Below are 21,633 nucleotides of genomic sequence, written 5' to 3'. Positions count from 1 at the left end.
TCATTCTATGAAAATAAAGATTGGATCCATATCACCCATCCCTTTTCCATATCCATGTTGCCACCTATCTGTGCTGTGATGACCCTTTACTTCCCGCTGTCTTACAGACTAAAGCAGTGGCCTTTGCTGTGAGGACCAATGTCAGCTACTGCGGTGCTCTGGATGAAGACGTCCCTGTGGCCGGGACTGGTGTCTCCTTTGATGCCAAGGACTTCCTCCACATCAAAGAGGTGAGATACAGACACTACCCAGTAAACCTGTGGCACCGTGTGAAAGACTGGTTTCAGTTCACTGAGCCGGCATGTTTTTGTACTGTTTGTAGTTCTCTGTTCTGCTCAATTTGATTGTAAAATTCGAGCAATCTGTTTTTTCACTACTATGGATAAAGAAAATACTCTTCTCTGATTGGCTGGCAGCTGCCAACGGTTTGAATCAGTTAGGTATCTTATACAGCAAGTGCGTCACCATTTAGTTTCATGGAATGTCTTCACTGTTCTAACAAAACCTGACAAAAACTGGCTACAACCAAACTCTAGAAATACAGCTTGTCTTGAGAAAACAGTGTCACCAGCAAGGTCAGTAGCTGTTACGAGCTTTTGATCATATCGCATTATTTTCTTCAGCAGATGGAGTTTGCCCTGCTGCAATGGAATTGTCAGCCTCTACTAAGAGTCAATTAGAGTTTTTTTAATTCTGGTGTCAGTGGGGACTGATGTGATGTGCTTTACATCAACCAGCCATGTTTGGTTTGCCAGAGCATTGGGGGGAGCAACTGTAGTGACGGAGCAGACTTGTGCATGGCAGAGCCTATATTGGGGAAAACTGAAGTCCAAGAACATTTTTTTTTGGTTCAAGGGTGTGAAGGTTATTTAATGTATTATTTGTACAACACCAGGGCTGCAAAACAAAACCAAGTTTGAGTTTATTTTACATGACAGAAAAACAGACCAACATACTGCGGCTGGGCTGGGTTTTATCTCTTAGTATCCTTTGGGCTCTGTGCAGACATCTCACTTCACCGATGTCACTGGTGCTCAGTAGGTTGGTTGATGTTCAAGCCATAAAAGAAACTCTGAATTGGAAGAATATAACAAAGTGTAGATTTGTGTTCTTGACCTTGAAAACAGCACAGCCTCAGCAGCTTTGGAGCTTTTAATCATCCTGCTATGTTTCTTTTTGGACAACTGGTGCACTTTCACACACAATGTTTCAACAGAGTAAAAGGGCACAGTGTGTTTTGCCTCCACTTTCTCCATTGTTGAAAGTAATATCAGGAAAAATCATTTCAACAATACATTTCAGCAGGAGTTATATGAATGAATGGTTGCTCAGGCATCCAGAGTGGGGAACTGTGTTTTGAGTCAGATTTTGGTTCATTCTAGGAAGTGATGTTTTTTTGTGTAAAGGTTTTAGATTTGACAAATTCAAGTTCAAGTTTTGTGTCTCGAAAAAGGTATTAATTGATACATTTAGTTAACTGGATCTGATTGTTCTAAGTAAATGTACATATTGTCAGTGAGAGATTATAAAGAGTCATCTTTGGCTCTCTTTATCTTTACTCTACAATCTACAGAAGTTCAACAATGACTGGTGGATCGGCCGCCTGGTGAAAGAAGGCTGCGACATTGGCTTCATCCCGAGCCCTCTGAAGCTGGAAAACATCCGACTCCAGCAGGAACAGAAGAGGGGACGCTTCCACGGGTGAGGAGGACTTGGATGTGAGGGTCCAGGAGGTGGAAGAATAAGCATCTATAGATATTGTAACAAAGACACATGTATCCAATGGGATAAAGAGAGTTGGAGGGTTTGGGGATGCATTGAGGAGAGAGCCACTTCAGGGATAAGTTAAGCCCGGCAGTTGAGCTGGCAGATAGGGAGGAAGTGAGGTGGGTGAAAGCCAAGCTGTGTCGTGTGGTCCAACGTCTCAGAGGTGCGCCTGGATTGTGGCCACCGCAGAATTTTCCATCAGATGGGGAGATGTGTTTCAGCCACCGAGGCGATGAGAGCTGCTTCATCTTTCCTCAGTTGCAACAGTGAGAGAAATAAAGACCTGCCTGCTTGCTGGATTTCACATTAACACTTCTCTTTCTATTTGCTGTTATCGTCATAGCAGTAAGTCGAGTGGGAACTCATCCTCCAGTCTTGGAGAGATGGTGTCGGGCACATTCAAGCCAAACCCCAACTCTACAGGTTGGTCGTCCCATTCTTAGAGGGAATGGTTTTCTTGGTTTCCACAATAATACCACACATACGACCCTGATTACAGATTTTTTTTCTCACTTTGTTTGTTGCAGGCATCAAATCCAGAATAAGTTAATATTTACACAGTACAAAGTTTATCAGGTTGAAAAGTTTGTATTCAAGGATTTACAAAACATTTTTTTCTTTTTATTCATGTTTTACACAGCGAACCGACTTTTCTGTAATCAGGTGATATAGTCTTTATATATTCTCAGTCCAGGATGCACTTATTTACCGTACCCCTTTCGTTCCTTTTCAGGAAAGCAGAAGCAGAAAGTGGTGAGTATGGCTATCAACATTAATTTATTTATCTGCTTTTTCATACGTGAGAAATCAAATTAGGCGTATGTAAACGATAATAAAAAAAAACTCTCCACGGCTTTGTCTTTTGAAACAATTACCCACATTGTTAATGGTAAACGAACAGCTTTTACATGTGATATGATATGAATAATGTGAATGAATGTGGCTAGTGAGGTATAAATGTGTGTCGCCTGAATTACTCATATTATTGACTACTCTTGTCATTCTCATGATAATTATACTGAATCGAAATAAGCAACACCATACAGTAGCTAAATGTCACTAACAAACCTGAACAGAATCAGCTTGCACAGATTCTAATTATAAGGTTCTTAATTGCACATTAAAATGCCTTTTGTAGTCAATTAATGCTACTCCAGAAAAAGAACCACATTTTTACGTTTGAGGGCGGAAGATGAGTTGAGGGAAAGAGCTGCCCTGTAGTCTGGTGACACTGCTTTACTCGATAAAGTTAATATCATGTGAGTCCTCTGTAGACATAGATTAGCAGAGTGTTATATCATTTAGAACTAGCCTCTGTATTTTTAGTCCAGTCAAAGACAGCGGGTTATATTAAATTAATTGGTTGCTTCATCTGATTCAGATTCTACTCTGCAGACTATTCATTCTTCAAATCATCATCTTGTATCTTTGTTATCCAATTTACATGGAAACACATTAAAGCATCACTCCATTATTGTGTTGCAAAATGCTTGCTTTCCTCAGAGAGACACTTGCACATATTGATTCTTGACTGTATGTGTGTGTACTGACCCCTCCAGGCTGAGCACATCCCTCCGTATGACGTGGTTCCCTCCATGAGGCCGGTTGTCCTGGTGGGACCGTCCCTGAAAGGTTACGAGGTAGGACGCACTGCTGCTCCTCCAGCATCCTGAGTCAGCCGCTTTCTCACAGCCGCAACGGAAATCTCTTAATCCTGACATTACTTAGCCAACTGTGTTGCATAAATGATAATATAGATACCCTATATTCTGGGTAGTGTTATGCAGGAAGTGCATTTGCACAGTGAAACCTCAATACAGTGATTGCTAGCATGATGAAACAAGTGACAATTGATGGGAAAAAAGACTTGCACCACAGTTTATTAAAAAACACATGTGACAGTTAGATTCTTAATTCAGCAGCGATTTAGCTGAGATAACTGCCATGTTTCTTCTTTTCTCAGAGTGAGCCCCTTATGGGCCAAGATGGTTTATACCTCATATTGCATCATGTCGCAGGTCCTCCGCATTCCCTCTAAAGTAGAAATTCCCAGAGACAGAGCATTAAAAGTGAAACTGCTCATTGATTTACAGTTACCACTGGAACCACAGGGCAAACAATAAAGGAGGCCAAGGAGGTGGTGGGAGGTGGGAGTCAGTTGTCATGGAGTCACAGTCTTCGCCTCCCATTCTGGTGTTGCCATGGCAACAACCCTCTGGGTAAACTGCATCAGTCTGAAAAAGTGGAGCATGGTTTGAAATTAGAGACAGAGAATAATGTACTGCACTGAGGTTTTGGAATAGGATGAGTGACTGAAAGGCTTTTCATGTTTCTATAAGAGGCAGTGATTGTCGCTATCTGTCACATCAGACACTTTTTGGTTTATTGTTCCTTTCTCATGAATCATTAGCAGAAAAAAGTGTTTGGCTCTGCAAAAACAGCTCATGGTTTACGATATGTTAGCAGTGCTATTCTTTATCCCAAGTGCACCGAATGAGGATGTAGTTACTTTTATTCATTACAGTGTGCTTCATAACAGAATGCATAGTGTGAAGTTTGTGTGACGGGTGCTACAGTGGTAGTGGTGGAATAAGTATTCAGATTTTAGCAATACTACCAACACTTCCTTACAGGTAAAAGCTATACATTAAAAATTATACAACATTCACTGCCACTAGATATCAAAGCAGGGCACCATCTCTGACCAAAACAAGTATGTGTGTTGTTCACTTAAAGGTGCAATATGTAAGAATTGGCCACCTGTTGAAAATTGGTACTCCAACCAAATGGAGTGCAACCAGAATAACCACTAACTGTTGCTAGCCGTAGCTGCGGTTGGCTAGGTTGCTCAGCTCAGTTAGCTAATTCTGCCTCTGCGTTACTATCGGACTTTGGCCTGTCAAGGTACATAGTGGTATTATGAGACACGATTGGTTAGGGCTAGCTGGTTAGCATGCTAACCTCAGAAGATATGTTTACAACGCAGTATATCACCATTTTTAATGTAAGTCAGAACTGCTCTTGGTTCACCATCAGTTATTGTAGTAATTTTTTATTTTTTATTTTTTATGGCATAGACACCTTTATTAAGCAGTAGACAGATAGGAAATATGGGAGAGAGGGGGGGATGTGACATGCAGCAAAGGACCTCCAGCCGGAATCGGCGTTTATGGCATGTGCTCTAACCACTCGACCACCTGCGCGCCAATTGTAGCAAATACTGCATCATCAGTATCTGTCTGTTAAACCAAATAAATGGTCTGTGTCCATATCTGTACTCAGTGTGTGTGTGGTTTGTACTTAAACTGAATGTGGGCTGGACGCACAAAGTTGGTCATCAGGAAGATCAAAAGTTGCCATTTTTAATATTTATTATAAAGCTATTTACAGAACAGCCTCAGAAGTGACGTTCAGAACTATTTACAGTTTAAAGTTTGTTAATATACTAGATTAGTCAACTTTAGTCAGCTACCCAATGAGGATCTTTCTTCATCACAAGGAAAGATATTTACACATTTTATTCAGATGATACTCATTCTCATATAAGTACATATCTGTACTAGATACTTGTTTCAGCTGAGTACTGAGTACCTTTTCAACTCTTAATACTTTTGGAATAATCACGTATGTAAGCAGCATCTTATTGCTGCAGCTGGTTGAGCTGTTCTAGCTACTGTAATAGCTGATTCATATGTCGGGTCATTTAAACTTAACAAGGTACCTTCATGTAACTATAACTTTCAGATGAATGTCGTGGAAGTTGAAAAGTTGCTTAAAATATAAACTGTCGAGAACAAGTACATTAAAACAGAGTGAATCTACAGTGTTCCATTGTACAGTCGGAAAATTGATCCACAGAGTCATCGTACATTTTAACAGCACTAAATACAATCTGACAACTGCTCCATGTCTCAACTGAAATGACAGGCAGCCCCTGTCAACCCTCTGTCACTGTCACTGTCATTAAAACAAATCAGAGTGACAACTGGCGTGGCCAAACAAATATTTGCCTGTTTTGATTCAGTGTGTATTCATTGCCATGAGTCAAACACCTCAGACTAATATGATGACTGTGTCCCCCTGAGGACACCGTTCACAGCAGCAGAACTACTTCTTCTCGAATATCTGTTTTAATTTCAGGCTTCGGCCTGGCATTTACACTCATCATTAAACGCTGTATTTGCGATCCAATTCATCGCATGTACATTGGTCTTTGTGACACTTTTCATTGTAGGTGTTAATCACTTTATTTAATGTGGCCCATGTTGGTTCAGCAGAGAGCCCGGAGGAAAGAGACTGTCGACAAAATCGCTCAGTCAAGTGTGTAATTCACAGACCTGGCTCAGCAGCAGCCTGAATGGACGGCATCAGAATGAATATCAACGGTCCACTTCCACTTGTTTGCCTCTCTGTTGAATATTCCGTTAATGTGCAGGGGTGATGATGTTTTAGGCCTGACATTATGTCCGCTCCGTGCCTAATCTCTCTTGAATGATCTGATTTTCTCCTTCGTCCTCTCCCCTTTTCATCTTGTGCTCTCCACTGATTCATCTATGAAGGTGACAGACATGATGCAGAAGGCGCTGTTTGACTTCCTGAAGCACAGGTTTGACGGAAGGTAAGCAGTCGAAGCGATGCAGCCTACAGTGCATCATTCTGCTGCCAGTTTACTCTGTGTGATGTGTGTGTTTTCTGCGGTTTCAGGATATCCATCACAAGGGTAACAGCTGACATATCGTTGGCCAAGAGGTCAGTACTAAACAACCCCAGTAAGAGGGCCATCATTGAGAGATCCAACACCCGCTCCAGCCTTGGTAAAGCTACAGGAACTGTTTCACTCAATGATGTGCATGTCTTGTAGGTGTTGACACTGGGAATGTTTGGTAATGATCTTCACAATTCTTCTTGCTCAGAGCTGTTCTGCTATATGTTGTTGTCGTCTTGTAGCCGAGGTCCAGAGTGAAATAGAACGGATCTTTGAGCTGGCCAGGTCTCTACAGCTGGTAATATTGGATGCAGACACCATTAACCATCCAGCACAGCTCATCAAGACCTCATTAGCGCCCATTATCGTCCACGTTAAAGTGTCCTCACCTAAGGTAAGATTGAAGGTGTAGATAGAAGAGGAGGCATCCAATAAAACTGTTGATTTTCACATTTGCTGCCCACTCCTAGCAGGATTCTGTACACTCTTAAAGCTGCAGAGGATTAAAATTATAAAGAGGTGATGAAGAAAAATAATTACTTGTGTAATATATTATGTCAAACAGAATCTCAGAAATGGTTTTAGTTTAATTTCCTTGCTTTTTACATTTCAAAGTGAAATATGAGGAAACTCATAGTTGATGTTTATTCCATAATTGAAGATATTTGCTTCCCCCAGGTCCTCCAGAGGCTGATCAAATCGAGAGGAAAATCTCAAAGCAAACACCTGAATGTGCAGCTTGTTGCGGCGGAAAAACTAGCACAGTGTCCTTCTGTGAGTCACTCTTCAATCTAGTCAAGCAATAACTACTTCATCCTAATGGTGAACTTTGAAAAGAAATCCATATGCAGCAGCAGCTACACTCTCCTCTCTTCCTTTCCCACCCCAGGAGATGTTTGATATTATTCTGGACGAGAACCAGCTGGAGGATGCGTGTGAACACCTGGCAGAGTACTTGGAGGCATACTGGCGTGCTACACACACTTCACTTAGCACGCCACTCAACCCCCTGCTGGGACGCAATCTGGGCTCCACAGCTCTCTCCCCGTATCCTGCCGCCATTCAGGTAAGGTTGTCGAGTAGAGGAAAAAAATTAAAAGTTGTCTTCTATTCTCTTTCTTTGGGTAGCTGTGCTCTGCTACAGTCTTTAAAGTTGTAAAATGTTTGCTGTTACCTAAATGGGGTCCCTGAGTTCACTAGTAGGGGATGTCTTGAATTCAGTCAATAACAAGGTGTTTCTATTGGTTAAACATTTTCACTGCTGGGAAAAAATAGCTTATACAGATTAGATAGATAATTCTCTTCTGGTATAGTGGTCTGCGACTGCTTCCATCAGAATCCTAAGTATGGTCCAGACATTTTAAAGATCCAGTTGAAGGTGAGATTGCCGTGTTTTTGAAGTGTTAAAGCAGGTGTGGGAGCCTAGAAATATGAGTATCAAAACTGCCAGTCCAACAGGGAACAACTGTACAGTTACTGCCCTCGGCCACGCCTTCTCAGGCCTGTGAGGGCTGACCAATCAGAGGAGACTGCAATTTTGGTAGTGGACTCCAGGTCTAAACTAACATTAGCTACTGTTGCTCTCTGTTAGCAGCGCGAAGAGAGTCATGGAGACGAGGCCCTCTAGAACATGCATAGAGTCAAATGCAAGCCGTGTCCTTAACAAAGAAATCCTTTAAAAGTGTTGAATCGATGTACATTACTAAAAATTGTTACAAAGGGCCCCGTTATAGAGACAGGTTCTAATACCTAGTGTCCAGACAGTGGGTGAATAGAGGTGCTGCAGCATGTAACTATTTTCTAGTAGACACCCAAAAATAACAGTATGAACCTGAAGCATAATATGGGACCTTTCAGTTCGGCAGATCCTACTGCTGGCATCGAGACTTCTTCTGAGGTTTCCTCTCAGTTTACCCAGTTCCCTCATTGACAGCTTTGAGGAAACTAAAAGCATTTTACAATCGCCTTTGAAACCTACATCATATTTTGGGCAGAGTTCTAGGATGTCTTCTTATGATTGTATAAAATAAATACTTTTACATTTTTGTATCCTGTCATTTTTTTACATAAAAAAAATAGGTAAAACACTGAACGGAACTGAGTATTTTCTCTCTCAAACAGGCCCAAAGAAACCGCAACAGCAACCACACAACAACAGACCATTCACCAGTCGAACGTCGCAGCCTGATGCCGGCCGACGAGAACTACCATAACGAACGGGCAAGGAAAAATCGCAACCGTCTGTCCTCTGGCTCACAGCACAGCCGGGACCACTCGCCTCTGGTGGAGGAGGACTACCAGGACCCCTACCAGGATTCTTACAAGCCTCATCGCAACCGAGGGTCCCCGGGAGGCTACAGCCAGGACTCCAGGCACCGGCTTTGAGCGCTGGCCTGCTGTAATCAAAGTGAAGGCTCGTTTTTCTCTAACCGACCACCACGGACTTAAGAGTTGAGGTGGCTTTGCTGTAACATGACGAAACTACTACACTCATTTGGACTGTAACAACCTCGTATCAATGTGTAGTACCTCATTTTCCCTTTGGCCTTGGCTCCTGCCAAATGAGCATTTGAACCTAGATAATTCAGAATCCTGCTCTTGCTGTTGTGTGAGCAAGGGAAGGGACTGGATAGGAAAGTAGCACAAGAGCAGAAAAGTTATGTTTTAAGGGGAAAGCTAAAGCTGGACCTGATCTGAGTGAAGTATACTAGCAGATGATAGTGTGCGACGTAGGCTCTTCTGGACCCTCCCCGCCATCTCAGCTGTTACTGTAGCATGCAGGTAGGACTGTAGCTACAGGTCACTACCTGCCACAAGCCAGATAGCATGAGCATCCAGTGGTGATGATCAGCACAGAATCTGTTTGCACGTGTCCAGGAGCTGGTAGAAGCAGAGTATAATGCATCTTTAATGCTCCTCAAGTTTGTATGCCACTGTCCTCGATGTGAGTGTAATAAACCCTGTGGAAGCCTGTTCCCAAATCCGGAGTTTTGTTTTTGAGGTGACATGGTTGGTGTTGTGGTCTTCTCTTCAGGGTTCATACAGTAGCCCCCCTCCTTGTTATTTCTTAATGCCAATTTTGTCATTAACCATATTCGGAAAGAAATCTAAAAATCATGCAGATACTACAACATTTCAAAGCTCCAAACCTCAGGAATGAGAGGTCATTTAGACCTAGAAGTGTGCTGACAGATGTAGCGTTCATGTTCTTTCCCATCTGATGGGGATTCGATTCTGAGCATTATGTTAGATTGTTAAGAGATTCTATGATGTAGTTGTTAGAAAAAAAAGCTGTTTATATAAGGAGGGAGCACTTCCACGACAGGAGTCACTAGAATGCTCATGCCAGCATGTTTTTCGTATGCCATGCATTTAACAACTGCTGTTGTCTGTCATGTGTCGGGCAAGACATCATTTGGAATTAATAGAGTAGGATATTAATGAGTAACTTACACTGAGTACTTCCATATGTAAATACAGGCAAAATAATTGAAGGAAAAAAAGCTTAATTTATTTAAGGTTTTACTTTCATTACATTCATTTCCATTCCATTCATTTCTTGTTCTATTGAAGCCTTGAATAGGCCTTCCAACATCTAATTAAAGACGTTTGCTGCATCTCATTTTTATTATTTAAGGTTTTATAGTATTGACACATTTTCATTGAGTAGCAATTTCCATATTTTCAGCTTGATTGTTCTCATTGTCTTCAATTTATGTTTCATTAAAGACTCCTTATGAGGGAAGCATCTGAAAGCACTCGGGTGGGGCTGCGCTGTATTTGTCACAGTGTCTTTAGTTTTATGTGCTACTTTCTCAGAAATGTAGAGCAGTTCCCTGTATTTTTATTAATGAGATGAATTCACTTGTATGCTGCCAGTTGATACAGGATTCATATATCATCTTTTAATGACATACCCTTGTATATTGTAATTTAATATTTGTTGGAAGTCTCAAGGCATTTTTTTCCCAGCTAATAGGCCAGAAATCTCGTCATGTTTCAGAGACTCTGGAAAAGGAAAAGTGACAAGCAGACTTCTGTTCTTATCTGCCATATACAGTAGCTTTTATTGGTGTTGGTTCAAAACTCTGGAGCAACAATTTAAGAGATTTGAATACTGCCTGTGAGAGAATGATGCATTGTTTCAAAGTTTGTGTGCACTGTCATTTTACAATTGTAATGAAATAAACTGCCCTTATGCTGTTGGATAGCACTGGTTTTTGTCCAAAAACATATACACACCTGTTCTTTGTCTTTATTTCTTCATGTGTCTTTATATTTTTAACTCTTAACATAGAATTTAGTATCTCAATGAATCAAGTAATCATTTGGTTGATAAGATTTCAGAAAATCTGAAAAATCAAACAGTCTAAAACTCAAATAATCCATTTACTAGCATTTTTGTGGACAAACAAAATCTTAATTGAGTACCTTCATTGAGATTTTGATTGATTATTGAATATTATTATTGGTATCACCTACTTGCAAAATTGTTTCAAATATCAAGAACATGACGGTATGATTATTCTATGTAGATGTGTTTGCTCTGATTTTCTATATAATTACTAGTATTTTGTTATATTCACTGTTTTGTTTTGTATTGTGTACCAGCTGGACAGCGCAACTACGCATGCGCAGGATTGACAGCTAACTAGCGCAGCGCACCTCTCAACAGCCAGCTGACATCTACCAGCTAGCCACAGTGGCAAACGTTTTGTTTTTGTTTTCGTCGATACATGAACTGTCACGACTTAAATGTACACCCTATGGGAGATACATAATTGAGGTTAATTCGTACAACTATGGCGGTTGTACTTGAACGCTTTTACAGCTCTTCGTCTATGTAGTTAGCTAGCTAGCTAGCTAGGTAAAGTTGATAGCACTGAATAGCATCAACGCTAGCTAGCTAAGTTACAGCGGATTCGGCAGCAAATACCTTATCGTCAGCCATGGGAATACTATTCACCAAGCTATGGAGGCTTTTTAATCACCAAGGTAAGAATGGTACCGTGACATTTATCATGAAACTGTCGAAGACATGAGAGCTAAATGGGCTTGGTGGTCAGAAAAGGCCCACTATAAAAGACAGGTCTGGTCCGTTCATGGAAACAGTTTTCTACACATGAGTGTTTATAAGTCTTATTCTGCTCTTATACTGTCGTTCCTCAACGTTATATGTATATCTGTATTCGTTTTACCACTGCACTAACCCGCGTAAATGACAATGTTATCGTATCGACTGGTGAAGAATGTCGTATTCTACCAACTCTGCTCTGTGTTTCTGCGCTAACCTAGTGTTAGATTATTTATGCTCTCTGGGGCTTGAGCGATGGTTAGGGGAAACCAAGAGGATCCCGGGATAAGAATCTTGAATCAGTAAACAGTCGTTGCGAAACCTCTGTAACATGAGTCGCGATGCATGGTCCAGCGATCAGCCCGGTGTCATGAGTGTAGATGGCTACACCAGCGGGGAACGCAGAAGTCAGCCACATCAGCAGAAAGGATCAATGAATGACTTGAATCACGTTGACTTTGTCCTGCCACTGTAGTCACACCTTAACAGTGTAACGTCAGGCCTACAGGTTGGGAAAAAAAACTATTTGCACTTGGCTTTGCTTCTCCCAAACAGGAACAACTACAATGATCACTTTTAATTGCTCATGATTCGAAATAACTTGCATGTAGGCTGTCAGAAGAATGATATTAACTATGTCCATTAATATACCCATCATCTTCCAATTCTTCAGGCAGTGACTTCTGCCTGTTTCACAATTTGCTGACAACTTGCAGAGTAAACAATTATAGATTTGTTGAAAATAAAATTGATAAATTCAGAAAAAATCTAAATAACTATCATTTCTGGGTCTACACAGAATTTAGACTCCTTTAACATGCCTGAAAGACATCCTTGGGCTTTCATGCTGAAAACACTAGCAACAATTGTAATTATTTGCCATTGCCATCGCCATCATTGCCCAGCTTGTCATCAAATAGCACCTTTCTCCGGTCATCTCTAAGCTCTGCTGCATTTTGCTTCCATCCCTCATGTCACTGGAGGCTGTAAGGCTTGTATTGTAACCCCTGGATCTAGCCCCAGCTGCACTTTCAAAGTCTCAGTATTGCTGATTGATTCAACCCAGTGGAACAACAGAAGATCATTCACACAGAGAGGAGGACATGTGATTACAAACTTGGTTATCTATACTCCCATAAAGTTTAATGTTAAAAGGCTTTAAGGCAGTCAGAGCAAAATCAACATTATGGTCACACAGACTTGCTGAGGGCTTCCACATGATCTTAAGTTTGTTCTGAAGGATTCCAATTTTTCAGTTTCTCCATTTTCTAAAATCTATGGAGACTATATATATATAGATATAGATATTGATGTATAGATCATCTCGGGCATAACTGGACATCATTTCTAAAATTCTAAATCAAGCCCGTTATGATGGGTATGGGTCGGTACACCCTGAGATGTATACTAACAGAAAAGACGATTAAGAGTTTCCAGTTTATCTAACGTTATCTTTTTGATTACAGTTTAAATTGTTATGATACCCTATTTATCAATTAGTTGTTGTCATTATGATAATTAGCCTACAATTTTAGATTCTTTTTAAACAAAAAAAAAAATCAAATTTCTTGCCATTCTAGCCATTTTTCTAAACCAAACAATTGATTCAGAAAATAAATGACAGAATAATCATAAAAGAAAAGAGTCGTTACTGGCCTACTTTTTACTGCGAGAGGAACTGTGCTGCCCATATTTTAACATATTTACAGGTTCTATAGACTGTATGCAAGCAGCTTATTTGGCACCTGCATGACCTTTATTATTCGAGACAAAATGTTTTGCCTCAAGGACTGAAGACAGTGTCGGGAGCTAAGCTGTGTGTTATGTCTTTGTGTGCAGTCTGTTTTGTTTGCTAAAGCTGTTTTGACTGAAATGACGTTAGTCCTCGACTTCACTGCTGTTTTTGTTTTGTGTAGGTTCAACATGGAAGAGCTGCATAGATAAGGCCCACATTTTGACCTTCTGCAATTCTGCACTACTCTCACTTCCTCAACTTTAGCGAGGTGTTAGTTTTTCTTGTAACAGCTGCAACCTAGCTGTGTGGTAATGTACATCATGTCAGTTAAAATTTTTACCAGGCAGAAAATAGGAAATTTTGTTTTTTTAACATGGAAATACTAGAGTCGGTAAAGAAGTACAGTAGTAGGCCAACACGCTTTTTTATTTACAATCTACTGAAGAAACATTATTGTTTCTCATGAATATTTTTTTTAACCTTTCTCATCACTATGTGGAGTAAATAAAATACAAATAAATAATAAAAACAAGAGTCTGTTCAGGCTTGTATCCATCGTCACAATTAAGAGGCTAAAGAAACAGATGGGTCTTTAGACAAGTTTTAAAGGCATGGAGGGGGAAGATGTAATTTGGGCAACTGTTCCGCAATTTAGGGCTAACAACTGAAAATACTCAGTCACCTATGTTTTTAACTGGGTGCTAAGTCATCAGTCTGTTGATTAGTTTCTTGATCAGTTGTTTGGGCTATAATATAAATGAATCTATATGAATTAATGACTTCATATAGGGGAGCATTGGGTTCTGGAGGAATGGAAAAAGGTCATGTGGTCTGATGAGTCCAGATTTACTCTGTCCCAGAGTAATGGGTGCATCACGGTAAGAAGAGAGGTGGACGAAGTGATGCACCCATCATGCCTCGTGCCTACTACCATACATACCTGTGGGGGCAGTGTTATGATCTGGGGTTGCTTCAGTTTGTCAGGTCTCGGTTATGCAACATTATGTGCCCAAAAAACGAGGTCAGCTGACTACCCGAATAACTTAATGACCAGGTTTTTCCATCAATAGATTTTTTCTTCCCTGATGACACGGGCATATTCCGAGATGATAATGCCACGATTCATAGGGCTCAAATTGTGACAGTGGTTAGGAGGGCATTAGACATAATTTTCACATGAGCCCCATTCACACTGCCGACAAAGACTTCAGTGAACTTTCCCTCCAGAAAACAGCATCCTTCCCCACGAGTAAGAGACGGACAGTGTATGCTGTTTACTGATGGTGATTATGTAATAATGTAGTTAAGAGCAATAAATGTAACTTTGTTACTTTCCATAATACATTGGTGGATCAGGATCTCAATCACAACATGTTATAACTGCATCAGTATGATTAACAGTTGACCGATGCATGTTCAGCAGAAATCAGGGGAAACGTGTAAAAAAAAAACCACAAATCTCAAAGTCATGATGTGGATAGTCACACCTTTTCTGGTTTCGCAACACCAGCATGCGGTATGAATTAACACACTGGAGCGGCTTTAATCCGGTGCCGCTTGGTTCAGTGTGAACAAACAAAGGCAGCGTAAAAGGCAAGCCTTCGTGGCAGCGATAATGCAGAATCTCTGTGTGAAAAGGCCTATGGATTGGCCACCACAGTGTCCAGACCATTGGGAATCTTTGGGATGTGCTGGAGAAGATGTCACACAGCGGGCCAACTCTCCCATTATCAATACAAGATCTTGGCGAAAATAAGAAAATGCAAGAAAACATTGCATAAGCTTATCAAAATGATGCCACCGCAAATGCAAGCCATAATCAAAGCTGAAGGTGGTCCAAGGAAATATTAGTGTGTGTGACTTTTTTTTTTTTGGCCTTACAGTGTATTGGACACGCAGGAATGAACTTAATTGTGCGATTGATCTAAGATGGACTGATACCTGAGCTGATCTGTTTGCCAAATTTCAAACACATTTCTTATGGAGTATATAGCTTAAAACCAGTCTCAATCAGCAGGCTGATGCTTTGTCATATTGGGTAGTATGTCATTCTTCAGATACAAGGTGCATAGGTTTGCAGAAGCAGGTGTAGGGAACTATGCCAGGGCAGTCAGTAGAATACATAACAGATTAACAATACCTTATAAGAATTAAGTTTGCCTTGCTGAACAAGATTTACCACTTGAGGGATTTTCACACTGCACGTTCCCCAGGATAGTACAGCATTCACACTGACACAGTTGTGCGAATTCCAAAGTGAGCTGATCACAGATTTGTCCCAGAGCTTGCAGGCTATAAGCCACATTTATATAAAAGTTAATTGATTCATACTTGCACTTACTCTCAAGATATTTTCCATCGGGGTGATTATGTTCTATTCATAAACGGTGCTGAGCTTAAAAGAATCTTGCTTAAGCAGTTTCTAAGAATCTCTTATGCACCTGTGATTAATAAATCCTGATAACTTCAACTGATGGCACCTGCCTTGTGTGCATAGTCAGGAATCGCCATGGAACAAAAGAGAAAGTATAACTTTTTGGAAGAGATGATCACGACCAATTGGCATTTGTCAGGTGTAACGTCAAGTGGAGAGAATAAGCAGCTCCATGTGTGCTGCAGTGCTCATGTGTTGTCATGAAATACTAAAACTGAAAGTTGTGCACATAGTCAGACACTAATCAGACTGAAGTCCACAAGAGACAATTCTCTTCATTTGAAATTTGGTGCAGGCTAAGCTGCAGTTTATTAACGTCAAACTGTTACTTTAATCCGCAGTACAAAGCCTCATTTTTTATCCAGCGCTCCAGTTTGGCCTTAAAGTTACTGCATTATGCTATGAAAACAAACTCAATACTTCATGTATCTGGTTCACATTAAAAGCCCTGATAACATTTAAGTGGATAGAAACCTTTTATTTCTTAGGGTTTATTGTAAAACATCAGGAATGTGTTGTGGAAAACTCATTGACATGCAAGGTTCACATACCTGTCTACTTGAAATGTCAATGCTGCCATATTTTCTTCAGTTTCACTCAGCTAAAGTGTTACATTGTGATTTTGATGTTATAGGAGATGAATTGTTGGAATAAATGAAAACATGACATGTCACAGTAGCCCTGGTGGACCTTAATGCTGCCATACTCACATCCATGGGCTCTCATCATGTTCCTCTTGGGAATGACTGAGTCTCATCCAATATCTAGTGGTGAATTCGGTATAACCTGTCCGGTCTTAGGCCTTATGAGAAAAATATTGGAAAATGTTTAAATCAGCCCACGACTACACTAAATCGATGGTGATGCTGATGCTGATGAAAGTTCACCACAGACATTATAGACTGCTAACTACTTAATCACTTAATCACTACACAATTGTCTAACTAAGTCAAACCCACCCACTTATCAAAACTACATCTCTTCAGATGCATTTGATTGAGTTTTAGACAATCCACCCAAAAAGTCAGTTTTAGAGTCACAGTCTTATAATCTCTCATCAGCAGGAGACGAAATGTATCCCCAGTATGGCTGCCTTTATGTGTTTGTTGTGAGATGCTGGGCTTTTCCGTAGAGCCAAAGATATGTCTGTTAAGCCATATTGTAAAAATGTATTGGAACAGCACAGTGAAGGCAGAATGTAGGCTTGATCTCTTTTGGTCATGCTCTAGTTTCTCTTGATTATCCATTTGGCCATAACTAGTAATACAGTCTTCTGTGTTGTCATAGGATAAGGAATATGACACTGTAGATTTGACAGGAGCCTTTTCAACTGTTGATGTTTGAAGCTGGTATTGTGTCATACAAGATTCATAGAAAAGCAACCCGCACTTTGATCCCTCATCACTTTATCCTGTCCTTGCACATTATAGGACATCTTACTAATGTCTTGTCACTTTGGTTTATTACAGTAAGATAGCAATTCATCCCAGTTGTCACATGTTGCCTCTGTATGTGTGAATGAGGGAGAGACAGTATATGCCATCTCCACAGCTGCTACTTAGTTCAGCCTGATTGTACTAGCTTCCTTACGACAACCCACTAACTCATCTGTAGCTGTGAGTGTGTACACTGTTCGCCGCACCACAATATCCCAGCTATGCTAGATGGTCGAAGCTACACTGTTTGGTACTGAAGGATAACTCTCAGCACAAAAGGGCTGTTGTTTGAATCGACATCAAAAGACAGCTTTTAAACAGATTACTCTGCTGGCTTTACATAAGAGTAATACATCAGTCAGTCACTAGCCCACATATTGATGTCACCGTTAGCTGTGTGAATTTATTGTACGTGTTTTCATTGCCTTTCAGAGCACAAAGTTATTATTGTGGGCCTGGACAATGCTGGCAAGACTACAATTCTTTACCAGTTGTAAGTATCCAAACATAGCACTTTATTTGAGCTTCTTTATGTGTTGCCACAGTTTTTATCCATCAATATACTGTATGTCTGTAATGAGTGGATAATGTGAAAAATGTTGTAAATGTTAAGTGTGTCATAGCCACTCGCAATCTGAAGTTTTTTTCCCAAAATGTGTATGTTACAGTTCAATGAATGAGGTGGTACACACCTCTCCTACAATTGGGAGCAACGTGGAAGAGATTGTGGTCAACAACACCCATTTCCTGATGTGGGACATTGGGGGCCAGGAGTCCCTTAGGTCATCGTGGAATACATACTACACAAACACAGAGGTAATGGCAGGTTATATTGGGTGACTGCCAATCAGAAAGAACTGTCTTGCTCTCATTGGCATTGAACTAAAATAAGTGGAACTGTTTGAGCTCAACTGATAAATTGTCCTGGCCAATACATTGGTCAATATTACCTTTATTGCAGCCACATTGTTTAGATTGGCCCATTGGTTTTGATGTAATTTACTGTAGAAACAGTGCCACCGTTACCTGGAGTGTTCATCCAGAGTTGTGCTGTAAAATGAATTACATTCTGTGTCTTTTATCAGACTTTTTAAACTTTTTTAAAATTTCAACACAAAGAGATTGCTTCTGCAAGTACCGTGCCCAATTTTTCAATTGCAAATTCCTAAATACATGAGATTGTCTGCAGAGAAAAGGCATAATAATGCAGTGTAGTGTGCCTATAGTCTGGCTGAGATATAGTATTCTTTCATTAACGGTCCATTATTTCTCTCCATCTTTTCTGAGTAGTTTGTCATTGTGGTGGTGGACAGCACAGACAGAGAAAGGATCTCTGTGACCAAAGAGGAACTGTACAGAATGCTAGCACATGAAGTGAGTATCATGAAAAATGGTTGATGGACTCTTTCAAGGCAATTTTCTTGTAGATACTGATATAAACACCCATTGTTCATTTCACTAATTTGTTTCACAGCAGATTTTCTATACATCAGTTAATTGTTTTTGATTAACGTAAGTGTTGGAGGTCCTGGGTGGTAGACAAATGTCATGTAATTTCGATACCTTATGGAAAATGATTACGCACTGATAAGCAGTTTCAAAACAATGTAAGATCACAAACAAAGCTATAAACCATCCCAAACCTCAAATCATTTTTAGGAGTACATGCAGCACTATTTCCGAATACAGTATCCAACGCATAGTCAGTTTGCATAAAAACATTTAAACCCAGCAGATGCAAATAATGGTTTATGAAATTCAATTTTATGTGACCCACATTTGCAGCAGTGTTTAAGATGAACACTCTTTATCACTATTTCAAAGTTAAAGTCACAGCCTGCCATATTAAAATAGGAAAGAGGTTGCCAAATTGCAAAGGATTCAGACACCGGATGTAAACTCCCTGTACCTCTCCAGTTGATGAACTAGTACATCTGAGATATTAATGTATTCTGATTCAGATTATTAATTTGATTAAGCACCAAAGAATTCCGCTCTCAGCCTTATATATAACACTTTAAACCCAATACATTGTTTATAGAAAAGCATAAAACGATTTAGAATAGTAATAGAATTATTGATAATTGAAATTTACACTACGTTAAGATCTTTATTCTATGACTGAAACTATTTGTTGAATTATGTGAATATGAGCCAAAGTAATTTTCCATAATGCATGTCATTGGAAGTATGTTAAATGTCTTTACAGTCTCCTCTTTTGATTTCTCTTATCTCTCCCGAAGGATTTAAGGAAAGCAGGGCTGTTGATCTTTGCCAACAAGCAGGATGTAAAAGGTTGCATGTCTGTGGCCGAGATCTCTCAGAGCCTCCAGCTTACCTCTGTCAAAGACCACCAGTGGCACATCCAGGCCTGCTGCGCCCTCACTGGGGAGGGGTGAGAACTGCATTTAGTACTGCTACTTGTTAAATGAGGGCACAGTCACACATGGGCAAAATCAACAAAGTGAATGTTCACCTCCTGTTCACTTCGATTCAACGCAAGTAGAGAGGCAAATAAAACCTTCACTTGTGCTGGCAATGAAAGTTTACATCTAGGCTTGAGGTAGGTGTGAGGTAGACCTCACAAACGGCGTGAAATACATTTGCCTCACATCCTGCACTGCCTACATTCAGCTACGGCAGGCAATGCACATTCGCATATGTGTGACTGCACTCTTAAAAAAATATGTGTGCACTCAAACACTTGTGCTTTAAAAAAAAAAAAAGCTGTTTTTTTTTTTCCTATTCTAATACAGTTTTTTATGATCTTTTGTATTAATGGCTTTCCATTTTCATTTCTGTCCCTCTCTCTTTCATATCCCCATTCCTCTACATCCCTCCAAATGTCTCATTTACCTCCAGGTTGTGCCAAGGTCTTGAGTGGATGATGTCACGGCTGCGCGTGAGATGATGATCTTTGATTAAGAGTGCGCCCTTGCTCTTTGTTGTTTCTGCCTCCAAACACGAGCTTGAAATGAGGATGGGAGTGAGGTTGGTTGATGGATGGCCCTCTCCTCTTTCCTGTGATGCTGACGTGGGCAGACCTCTGCCAGGACGTTATATTATCTCCTGTGATAATTTATTTTACAAAAGACGTGAACTTTGAACAAAAAAAACGTGACCTTTTCAGAAGGACATCGGACTACATAAAAGACTCAAATTATTTAAACTGAATTTTCTGCACGGTTTTCCTTTCAGCAAAACACAGAGGTCAGCAAAGGGTCTGACGGAACAGTACATGAACAGTACTTGGACTTATTCTTCAGCTGTGTGTGAGTCTAGCCCACGGTGGCCTTGCAGTATTGCCGGACTGGCTGTGGTGGTTTTTATTGCCCCCCCTGTGTGTACAGTCCAGTATTTTCTTTTAACGTGGTGCCTGCAGCAGAATGTTCAAGCGATGACGGTTGATGGAGACTGAAACATGCAGAAAGGAGGGCAAAATCACAATATGCCCTCTTCATTTCAGTCTCTATGAATAATCAGTGAAATAAAGTGTTTTTATCTGTTTCAGGTGAATTGCAAAGTGTCACGAATGAGTGTTTCTTTCAGGTGAATCACTAGATTGATTTTCTTCTATTCAATTTACCTTTCTCTGGGGATAAGATTGAACTGAGTTTTATGTTTGTAATTTCAGTTATTCTTTTTTTAGTCCTTTAGGGAGCAGAATGTGTCACATGAGCTCATGGTCCCTGATGCTTTTCAGGGAGCATGATGAGCAGCCACAGGAGTAGAGAAGAGAGGGCCAGAGAGTAAGACAGCACTCAGAAAAGAGGATACCAGGTCCAAAATGGGAGCAGTGAGTGGATTAGAGAAGAAGACAACTGCAGAATAGTAAGAACTGCATTGTAGGTCAAAAATTAAGTTCAAATTAAGTCAAATGATTTCAAACTAAAGCCAGACTTTTCCACTCATTTATGGTGCCTTCACTGCTTATAGGCTGGAGTCATTTGACTTCTCAGATCTTTTGTCGCGGTCCAAAAATATCCCTACTATTATCCTTAAATATGTTATAAATATTGTAAAAAACACCATTATACTATTACACATTCTTTCTCACATGCTATGGAACTGTGATTATCTTTCATCATGAGTAACTACTGTGCTTTCTGCTGTTTTGACTCTGATAACTGCAAGACTGAATTTTGGTCCTCTGCTGAGCAGCCATTTCCATTTGAATCATGTGACTATTTTGTATATGTAAAAAGGGTCACATGAACCCACAGGGAATTATCAGCCAAACCTACAGTTGTTCAGAGAGCTTCATTTGATGAACACCAACACTTAAATATTTTTGGTAAACTCTTAGTATGTGAAGATCATGTAAGTGACAGTTGAGCAAACTCCATGTGCCAATCAGAACAATGCAACCATGTAGCCTAAACGTTGAAAATGTAAACTATGTTATTAGCTGTGGTCGGGTTGTTTGCACCATGTGGTACCCCCATATGGTTCAAACGTGCTGCAAGAACATATCAATGCCAA

At 40.2% G+C, this 21,633-nt stretch overlaps 2 protein-coding genes across 5 annotated transcripts in view; both read left to right on the top strand.

The window, feature by feature from the left end:
• The window catches only part of cacnb4a (calcium channel, voltage-dependent, beta 4a subunit), a 44,764-nt gene extending 34,057 nt beyond the window's left edge, over nucleotides 1-10,707 (top strand). For 2 of the 4 annotated variants that reach the window (XM_030428582.1, XM_030428585.1), the window contains 11 exons: nucleotides 108-230; nucleotides 1,574-1,701; nucleotides 2,111-2,190; nucleotides 2,501-2,520; nucleotides 3,327-3,407; nucleotides 6,327-6,385; nucleotides 6,472-6,581; nucleotides 6,715-6,866; nucleotides 7,151-7,246; nucleotides 7,362-7,538; nucleotides 8,594-10,707. In XM_030428582.1, the coding sequence (XP_030284442.1) occupies nucleotides 108-230; nucleotides 1,574-1,701; nucleotides 2,111-2,190; nucleotides 2,501-2,520; nucleotides 3,327-3,407; nucleotides 6,327-6,385; nucleotides 6,472-6,581; nucleotides 6,715-6,866; nucleotides 7,151-7,246; nucleotides 7,362-7,538; nucleotides 8,594-8,857 (1,290 nt within the window). In that variant the 3' untranslated portion in view covers nucleotides 8,858-10,707. The remainder of the gene's footprint in view (nucleotides 1-107; nucleotides 231-1,573; nucleotides 1,702-2,110; nucleotides 2,191-2,500; nucleotides 2,521-3,326; nucleotides 3,408-6,326; nucleotides 6,386-6,471; nucleotides 6,582-6,714; nucleotides 6,867-7,150; nucleotides 7,247-7,361; nucleotides 7,539-8,593) is intronic. The other 2 variants (XM_030428583.1, XM_030428584.1) reach the window with 2 other exon arrangements.
• Nucleotides 10,708-11,096: 389 nt separating this feature from the next.
• Nucleotides 11,097-20,674, top strand: arl5a (ADP-ribosylation factor-like 5A). The gene is made up of 6 exons (XM_030428449.1): nucleotides 11,097-11,467; nucleotides 17,584-17,644; nucleotides 17,820-17,967; nucleotides 18,442-18,525; nucleotides 19,395-19,546; nucleotides 20,014-20,674. Exons 1-6 carry the CDS (start codon nucleotides 11,422-11,424, stop codon nucleotides 20,060-20,062), a joined length of 540 nt encoding a protein of 179 aa, XP_030284309.1. The 5' UTR covers nucleotides 11,097-11,421; the 3' UTR covers nucleotides 20,063-20,674.
• The last annotated feature ends 959 nt before the right edge of the window (nucleotides 20,675-21,633 follow it).

This window comes from Sparus aurata, chromosome 9, assembly GCF_900880675.1.
Source record: "Sparus aurata chromosome 9, fSpaAur1.1, whole genome shotgun sequence".
Classification (NCBI taxonomy): Eukaryota; Metazoa; Chordata; class Actinopteri; order Spariformes; family Sparidae; genus Sparus; species Sparus aurata.
Note: the sequence above shows the minus strand (reverse complement) of the source record. Positions and strands in the feature narration are given on the sequence as shown.